We start from the raw sequence: 10,424 nt of genomic DNA on the forward strand, positions 1-10,424 counted from the left end.
TGATCTTCAAAATATATGATATTCACCGAATACTCTAAGTAATGGTCTCCCGAGTATCAACAGTTGATACTCACCATGTACTCAATAAGGTAATGGTCTACAGAATATCAACATATGATATTCACCATTTTGATATCACATTTGAATATTGGTCTACAGAATATTAACGTATAATATTCCCCAAATACTCTTTGAGTAATGGTCTTTGGAATGTCAAGATGCAAGATATTCATTAAGTACTATGAGTAATGGCCTCTAAAACATCAAGTCATATGATATTCACCATGTACTCTGTGTAATGGCCTCTAGAACATTATTTTGCATAACATTCACCATATACTCAAAAAATGTTTATACAATATGTGCACACGCATTCTCATAATGCTTACCATATAAACATCCACCATGCAAGGTATAATCTATCATGATCTGCATAGACACCGTAAGATATCCATCATAATAGAACAATAAAGTTATTGTAAGATCGTCACCAGTCAATAACTTCTACAAATACAAGTGACATCATTTGGAAGTCATCACTTCCTCATGATGTACACATGGGGGGAGGCACATTAAAATCATAGTCACGATCTATATTCATGAATCACAATCCTCTTGACTGATACAATTTATTGATCATTGGAGAATCCATCTCAACATGGTTTCCTCCCTCTGAACCAATATAATCGAGATCACCGAAGGTTGATTGAACCATATCCTCTATTTGCTCCTTCAAACGACTGCGTTAGACTTCCTCTGAACATTAATCTTCTAAGCTCCTTTACCTTTAAAGAAGTGCCAAACTCCCTCTGACTTTGAAATCAATCTCCCTTTTCCTGCAATAACATTCTCGAAGAAGATCAAGGCAAATAGCTATTCTAGAATGTTGAGATTAATCAAGATGTTCAAACAACTGCATTAGACTTCCTCTGAACATTAGTCTTCTAAGCTCCTTTACCTTTAAAGAAGTGTCAAACTCCCTCTGACTCTGAAATTAATCTCATTTTCCCTACAATAACATTCTCGGAGAAGATCAAAACAAATAGCTCTTATAGAATGTTGAGATTAATCAAGATGTTAGTAATTTAACTCATACCTATTACTAACAATATAACATAAATAATTGTAACATAACTCTTTATTTTATATTTTCAATAATAAAATTATGATAACATAATTTTATTCATAACATAATACTAAACTTCACCTATACCTTTGATACTCTCATAATGAATCGAATTATAAAATATCGTTTTTGAATGAAATTATATATATAAATATGTATATACAAATAAATATTTCTATATGTAACTATCACATTTCACAATATTCAATACAAAGCACATTATATGTTATTGAGCATATATATTCTCAACTATAATATCTCATATGATATAGAAATGGATATCTAATAAAATGCCTAAAACCATATCTCTATATGTACCTTAATGAGTCAATGTAGGATGCCTTTACCCCCTTATAGTCCTATCCCTTGATAACTTAAATTAGACTTGTATTCCCACCTTCTTATATTTTTTATTACTTATAATGGCTGGCCAATGTCATTACTTTCCAATGTTATCCTCTATGTCCTTACATCTCCATTGCCTAAGATCTCTCTCATATATTATACTAACTCCCCAACTAGCGGGTGACATTACCACTTAAATGTATGAATAGAGGTCCCTCCCCCCACTTCGATGGTATCCACATGGATCTTTTCAAAGATGTAGAGATGTTAATATATTGCTCTTTACACTCCACACTTTATTTGATGTTTATTAAATCCATGTAAGTACTTTTACTTGGACTTATTTTCATGGTCTCTTGCTTTTTATTTCACTTACTAATTTCACCATTGGTTATTTGCTGACTTAGATACACAACATTTGTTCTTCTTAAATAACCATGCTCATAACATTTGTTAGCATTGTATCTGTTGGTGAACTAAGTCATGTTTAGTTTCTTAATCACAAACATTGTTAATCGTTGCTTCTAAATTTGGAATGTAGCTGTGCCATCAGTTGGGTAACATAATCGCTGAGTCATATTTAATAGACAATTATCAGATACTCAGAGGGGCATGTCTATTGTTTTGTTCTATATTATATGTTTACCCCGAACATAGCGTTCCCACACGATATTAAGCACAGTCATCATAACTTGACCTGATATCCTTTTTAGCAAATAGCAATATCCTTATTAGTTACTGAAGTGAATGTTGTGTAGACCTGATATCCTAAAAGTCTTCCAACCTCAATTAGATCTTCAACTTTGAGATAGGCCTCTGTTCTCAACAGCCATTTTCACTATCGCCATTGGGTCTCTAATCTGCCTAAACTGCATGGGTAGTAGAGTTACACCTAAGTCCGAAAGTTTAACAGTAATAGAATCCATCATATCAGCTTCAGCCTTGACTTGTTTACTATTCGGCAAAAGATCTTAACACTCCTTAGTTTTCCATATCCTCTCTCAGTCAAGATTTTCATTAAGATTTTCATTAAAGCATACTCATGAGTCAAGAAGGCTGACCAATGGAGTTTATGTATTGAAATTGGAGACAGGTTGCCCCCATGTTGAATAAGCGCATTCTCAACATTGAATATCCTCATGCCTGCACCCATTCACAGTGGAAATCTCCAAATAGTATACCAATTTTTTTAATTTTTTTATTTGAACACCAAGATTCCAGAGAATGCCCAAACATGAGTAGGAGTTACTGAGAGATTCTTGGTGCCCAAAATAAGCTGGATGCAAATCTCCATATGAAGTGGAAACCTTGTATTCCCGTCAAACCCAAATTGGATAAAATAATTTATTTTAACCATAGACATTCTCGCGGTGATAGAATATAAATTCTTCCCTCTATTCATGCATAGACGCAAAACCAGTTTACAAAACAATAAATTATGCCACTGAAAGAAAGAGCCGCAGAATTCAAGTATGTGCTAAGTATGTTTCTCTCCATGGTTTCGTATACTCAAGTGGTTCTATCTTAAATGGAATGGGATATTATTACCAACCAGAGGCATCTGAATACTTCTCACGTCTAAATGCACGATAACATTTACAACTTCAATCATATGAAGTTTTCTACATCTTGTGCAGCAAACAAAGATTATTGGGCAAGTACATGACATGGATATCATGGGAGAATTTTCAAAGCCAAAGCGGATGGAGTAGCCCTGCTGCTTCTGCCCCTAAAATGGCCCAAACTACCTATTTAATGTGCCCAAAGATTTATTTTCAGGCTTGTCTTCGAGCACAAGCTCAGACCATCATTCTGCACCGCTGGCTTCCGTCTGCAATTTTATTTGAATGAACAGTGAGGGCCTTTGACAGTCAATAATATTGTGGCACCAATTCCACTCTACAATTATGAGTTTGATAAAGCGACAATATAAGCCGGAGATAATCCTGACTCCATCAGTGATTGTTGACAGTGTTTTAATATAATGACGCAATTCATGCTGTCACTCTTTCGTTAAATGTCAGAACAACATTACTTAAGTGATTTGAAATCCCATTCTGTGGTTCCATTTTCAGCCCTTTTCTCAAAATATCTTAAGTCATTCCTCTGACCGAGCTGCACCTACAACCAACTTGGCTCTGATACCATGTTAAAATGCTCAAAAAGTATTGGAAAATACTGAGTATAAATTCACAAGTCTGAATCAGAACTAGTGGCAAGAGGCAGAACATTTATTGATTTTGATGTCTTTCCTCTTACAATCGGTCAATATAATATAGTACTCAAGGGGCTTAATCATGAACAGACATGACAGTTCGGTGAAGAGTCTCATTGAAGAGGCACGATGTCGAAACGTAACTAATTCAAATGACCCGATTATGATCAGATGTGATCACACATCAAGTGAAATAGTAAGCCCTATGATTATCGGGCATGTTAATGTGTACTAAGATAATCATTTAGCCCCTCCGATCTGATGAGTAAATAGGATCATTTGCTCAATCCACATAAATGCATTCAAGATCGAAATAATCAGAAATTTGCAACCTGATTCTAAGAGAATGATAATCAAATATTCATACTTGGTTTAATTTCAAGTAAAAATCTCAAAGAGTTTTATAACATAGTAGATCATATCAATGCATGTGTGTGAATGCATAACAGTTCACATGGTGAACTGATATACATGCACACACATACACATATATTCTGGTAATGTATGTTTCTTTGAATTCTGATTGACGCTGTAGTTTCTCAACAGCAAGAGGGGACAACCCTCAAGCTGTAATTCACAAGACTCAAACACAAAGCAAATGAAGAGACTCTCTGCTTACAAGTTCAACTCTGCACATACGAGACAGACATTGCGCAAATGCACTTGATATTTTATTGACATTCTTTTCTTGAAAAGATAAATAGGCATCTCCAAGTTCCAACCCATTAACAAATGGCCATTCGATGGTCGTTCAACTCTGCATATATTCTTCTTCACACCAACTCCACAGACTCTCCATTATTACTTCTCTTCCTCTTAGTTGATGCACAACCACACACAGTGCCCTCATAAGCTGATGCTCAACTCTCTCTCTTGCATTGCAACCCATCAACAATGAACCCTCCATTCAGCATGCCTCTTTTTGGACACATTGCTGGCTATGCACTGTTCTTCCTCTTTTTCCCACGCACTACTCTCTCTATCCCTCAATCCATGCCAACTCTCATAGCACACCTGCACTCCTCAATTGACTGTGCACTTTTACCACTCAGATGCATTTGCTCTTCCTCACAAAGCATTACCCCTTTCTCGATCCCCTTATCCTCCCTGTTCTTTGTGAAGGTTCATCTTTTTTAACACTGCCCCTTGCCTTTCAGATTTCAAACACATCTGCTATCTGGTTTAGTTTTCTTTCCTCGGCGTGGCTATAGGTAATCAGTTGATGCATCTTCAGGCCACGGTTCCTCAATTTTCTCAGTTGATGTCTGTGCTTTTTTAATTTTCTTCAATATAGTTGCTTTAATGCATAAAAATTGATATAGAGAAGTGGAAAGGTTTTGAAAACAGACAACTGTCCACTGCATTTGTTTGAGACCTTCCAGCAAATCGATGGCATGTCACGAGAGCACAATCTTTTGAATTTAATTCTAGGCATGCAGGGAGGATCCAGATTTGGGCTTTTCAGCCACCAACTGCATATGTTTAACAGTTTCTAAAGTCTTTTCCCACTATCTATGAATTGGATATCCATACCTGGCTCTTTAACACCCAGGTAGTGCGGATGCAGGTAAAGGTTGTGGAATTTGATTTTATGCCTACCAATTTCAATTGCTTGACAGTGTCTAAAGCCTCTACAACATATCCACTTTGGGAGTTTCCTGCAATCATCGCAGTCAACATTTCTTTAAGACGTCCTGTCAAACAGGTCACATGCCCTGTCTATGCTTCCACATAGAGACTGATGTGAATTCACCATAGCACTAGGTGAAGGAAATCTTGTACAAGCCATCAAATGCTCCATAAAGACTTGTCTGATAGATTCACTTAATCTACATTTTAAACTTTACCTCCCACCTTCCATAGCCATAGACATGCTTCTGCAAAGCCATAGGAAAGATGCCAGTATGAACACACTAAAACTAAAGAAAACAAACAGAAATATATATTTCATTGGTGTTGATCACCAGTCCGTCCGGATGCTCCTGCACCATTAACTCTTTAAAGGATTTGTTCAAAGTTGGGTCCAAGTCAGGTGTTAAAATGCAAAATTCAAATGATCTTCTAATAGTGGATCTGGGTTCTTCGCATTTTCTTTCTAATAAACTTGTAAATGAAAATATAATTGAGATTTACAGTGCTTGAAGATTGAAATTTAAACTTCGGAAAACGTTAACCGACCCTAATTCTCCAGGAAACCATACAAAACAAAAAAATGAATTTTGCAGACAAAACAAGTTAGATTAGCTACATGTCCAAATTCAATACAGGAGGTGGCAATAAATGAAAATGTAAGAAATGATCGCACCTTTTTTCGACCGAGCGAAGCGTGATGAGCTTCCATGATTTTAATTGAACTAATGCTCCAGAAACTGTGATTCAAATATCATCGAATGGAGAAACAAAAAGGTTTTGAATATGTTTCCAGTAGAAAACTTTCCCTTAATAAATGGGATCCGTGTGGGAATTGGAGAAGTTAAAATAAGGGCCTGCGTGATTCAAAAATCATTGAATGGAGAAACAAAAAGGTTTTGAATATGTTGGGAGTAGGAACTTTCCTCTAACAAGGACGCAAAGCGTCTAGTTCCTGCCTTCTTGTCTTGTGATTTGAAGTTTATAATGTTGAAATAAAATATCTTTTTCAATTGGCCACATATTTGATTTGTTTGTTTTTGTTAAGCATGATTTTTTTCAATTTTTTAGTTAGATTATATTGGGAGAAAATTAACTTTAAATTGGAAATTTAGGCTTATAATGCTTCATAATTGTTTAAATTATTGCATTGTAAGAAATTGTAAATAATGTTAACATTTGTTTTGATAGCTAATAAAATAATAAAATGTAGTAATACCCAATGACATGTACTAGTAGCTTATTATTATTTTTTATATTTGTATGTACCAGTATTTATTTTCATATTTCTAATTTTCTCTTTCTCATAGAACAGCTAATCTTTGTTAATAAATGGGTATTTATATTTTTTAATGAACAAAATGTCGTTATCATGAATAAAGAAACTTTTCCTACTAACATTTTCATCGTGCTACATTTTAGAACTACTCTTACTTGCAGATTGATGTCAACATATTGAATATCATTGGAAAGAGGTGGAATGACATTTCTGTTAATTTTTTTTTTTTATTGTTTTTATTATTGACAAAAATGCTATCTATTTTAGCTCTATGTTTTGTTTGAGTTTTTGGTTGTATTTGTGAAGTAAATTGTATGTTTTGTTTTATCGTTTGTTATTTTCATCTTTGACCTTTTGCTGAAGATGTGTTAGGTAGTGTAGTTATTGTCGATAGCATTCAATACAAATTCTTTTGCAAGTTCTTGAATGGGCTATTTGATTTGTAACTATTTGTATTATATTGATGCATTTGCATAACAAGCATTAAATTGAGAAGAAATTTTTTAATCTACTTTATACTGTATCAAATTACTAATTTTTAATTTTATTTTTTTTATCAATAAATGGCCAAGGCCTTCATTAATTTTATTTAAATTAACTAAAAAGTTACAATAGCTTATCTTCGTTCAAACGGGCACTGGTAGGAAAGAACGGAGAAGAAAACCTCTAGTCTAGCCCGAGAATAAAATTACTTATTTTATAGGTTTAATGTTGTACAGAATTACAAAGGAGTTAAACTTGAGCAACCATTGACATTCTAGTTTATGAGGCTTGCAAGCATTTTGTAGCAGAGATTCTTTTCATATGGTAGGTTGCACTTTATTCATTCTTCTTTAGCCTGCAATATCACCCACAAAATAATGTTACATAGTTGTTGTTGACATATAAAACATATCTCTACTAATTCCTATTTGTGATTTTTTTTAAATGTATTTGTTAACTTACTTTATGACTTGCCTGAGTGTTCTGCTTCAGGTTGACATGCATAATTGCATTGGCCTGGGTCAAGGTGAAAGTGCCTTCAATGCAAAGCTCTCTAAGCATGAAGATGACATTGGATTTATGTTGCATATATTCCTCATACTTGATGCTATGGAGTCGTGGGATTAACTGTTCAATTAATGTGTTGTCAATGAAGCATTGGATTGGCTGTTTATTTTCAGTAAGAAGCAATGTCTTCAAGTGTAACTTGTGCACATAGTTGACATCTTTCTTGCATCCAATACAGTGTGCAGTTTCTTCATCAAGGATTCCATATCCTTCAAATTTGTGGTGGCAGTGTGGACAAAATGCAGCAAATGGATTAGAGAATGGATTTGCAATTTTCAATTTTCCATGTTCTTGTTGCAAAGTGCAGGGTGTAAGTGTTGGTCACATTTAATAGAGACAATTGTTAGATTTTCATATTGCTTATATGTTACCTCTCTATTTTTCTGCATTATGTCATGTAACATTTGCAATGTCATTTTTTCATTTAGCTTGCAAATAAATGTGGAGAGACCTGTACGAAGTGTATGCTTTTTGTTTGTCTTTGTTACAATATTTCTAAAAAGCAATGTTGGTGTTTCATTTCGAGCAAGATGTTCTTCTGCTGAGGTGTAGTGCTGAAGAAAATTTGGATGGATTTCTAGCTGCATAAAATACACATATATAGAGTTGAAATGATTACATGGATTATTTGCATATTCAATGCTTTATTGATTAGAATAAGTATAGTTTGAGAAATAATTGTCATTAATTCTTACCTGTGCTTTTTCTTCCTCAGATTGACCATCCTTTATTTCTAGAATGTTGAGATTGCCTTGCTTTTTTGTTGCAAACACCAATGCACCTATTGTTTCAATTGGGTGGTTGCTTGTGTTATTCAATAGGCTCCTTATTGTAGTGGTGGGGATGAAATTGTAGTCATTGCATATGTGATTGATTTTTTCCACTGTGCATGTTTCTTTTAGTACTTTTATGCAGTCGCAATCACCTCTATCAAATTCTGATTTTGGTTGAATGTCAAATCCGCTAATAGAAACACCCATGCCTAGGATTATTTTGTCTTCATATTGTTGTACTAAGTTTGGATTGACACTAACTGTTATTGTCATTTCTGCTTTATGATCTGTCAGATCTGCTTGTAGCACTTCTCGTGTTTTGTTGACTTTGTCCAGGTTGACTTTGTAGACAACCAAAACATCTCCTTCAAATATGTTACCTCCTTTTCTTGCATTCAACTCTTCTATTGTAATGCAGCCAATAGTTTTCACTTTTGTCCTGCATCGACATGTATGTTAATGCATTTTCCATGTCCATATAGAATTATAAAATTCATGAAAGCAAGTAGATGTTACCTTTTTGTAGATTGTTCTTGCCTCATTTGTGTAGCCTTTCCTGCTCTTTTGTTTGCATCCATTGATTTCTATGCATAAGTTGTAGATATGAGAAATTGGTTTAGTGCATCAAATTTCTTCTTACCATAGACATTTTTCATAATTTGTAGAATGCAATTATTGAAATTTAAAGTTTAATGTTCATATAGTAGTTAATAAAATTTGTTATGTGGAATTGTTTTGAATGGAGAAAATGAATCTTGTGAGTAAATTTGTATTTAAAGTTTTATGATAGAATGACGAAAATGTCATTTTTTTATAGAGTCATTGTGTCAGGTAAATGTATTTTAAGAAATGTAGAGAAATGATCTAACCAATATGCCTCTGTTTTATGGATAAAGCATACATTTGATGTTGCATTTGACCAGATATGATCTATGAGTGGCTTAGTCATGCTATGTCTATGTTGAAGCAAAAATTGGTATTTCATTTGTTGCATATGATTATTTATCTCTTTTGTATTTTTTGTATTAGCTAACATGTCAATGTTAAAATCTCCTAGAATATAAGTGAGTGCAGTTGGATGCATTTTGCAAGTTAGAGTGTCTAACACATTTTTAATATCTGTGAAGGGAGTATTTGGCCTTGAATAGATATTGCAAATATTCAATATATTGGTAGATTTTTTTATGGTCAATGTGATTGCTTCTACATATTTTGATGTGTGACTTGATGATGTTGTTACATTGATATTGTTTCTTACTAATGTCATAATGCCATGTATTCCATGGTTGACATGAATAGTGAAGTCTTTTAGAACTAAATTTTGCTTTATTGAATTCATGTGAATTTCTTGTAAACATATAATGTCTGAAGACATAATTTCAATATCATTGAATAAATCATTCTCATGAGCATGTAGACTTCATGTGTTTAATGTGCACAATAGTAAATGTTCAGTATTATTTGTGCATGAAGCCTCATTTTCAAGTTTCCAACAGGCAGTTGTTTGTAGGCGTTCCATTTGCATGTTTATTTTTGGTTTTACATGAAAATGTTTTTGAGTGAGTGGTTTCACAAGATATAGGTTTTCTATTGTTTTTGTACGTGATAATGCAGTATATGTTATTCCATGTTGTCTTATACTTGTTGGATCAAAAGCTAATCTTTTCATTGTCAATCCTTGAGATCTATGAATTGTGCGTGCAGATGCTAGTTGTATTGGAAATTGTTTTCTAATAGTAATTTTTTTGCTTGTTGAGATTTTTTGGATTGGTCTTGCAATTCGTACAATAGGGATCCATGCTTTCTCAATACTTTGGTTGTAGTATTGTGCATATTTTATTTTTTGGAGATTTCCAATATTAGAATCGTTAAATTTGATCCAAACAATTTCTAAATTGTTGTGGTTTGTGTAATCTTTGAATATTCCATCTAAACCATTGACTAATCCATCAGTTGTATTGTAGTTTCCTGAGTATAACTCTATCAACATGTTTTGTTTTAGTTGTA

General features: G+C 33.8%; 1 protein-coding gene across 1 annotated transcript in view; it reads right to left on the bottom strand.

The window, feature by feature from the left end:
* The window catches only part of LOC149544931 (myosin heavy chain-like protein), an 87,063-nt gene extending 80,791 nt beyond the window's left edge, over nucleotides 1–6,272 (bottom strand). Inside the window, exon 1 of the mRNA XM_089795476.1 lies at nucleotides 5,992–6,272. Coding sequence (XP_089651602.1) covers nucleotides 5,992–6,027 — 36 coding nt within the window. The 5' untranslated portion in view covers nucleotides 6,028–6,272. The remainder of the gene's footprint in view (nucleotides 1–5,991) is intronic.
* Between the last annotated feature and the right edge of the window lie 4,152 nt (nucleotides 6,273–10,424).

This window comes from Cupressus sempervirens, chromosome 8 (assembly GCF_028749045.1).
Source record: "Cupressus sempervirens isolate cs-2001-9-10 chromosome 8, ASM2874904v1, whole genome shotgun sequence".
NCBI classification, from domain to species: Eukaryota; Viridiplantae; Streptophyta; class Pinopsida; order Cupressales; family Cupressaceae; genus Cupressus; species Cupressus sempervirens.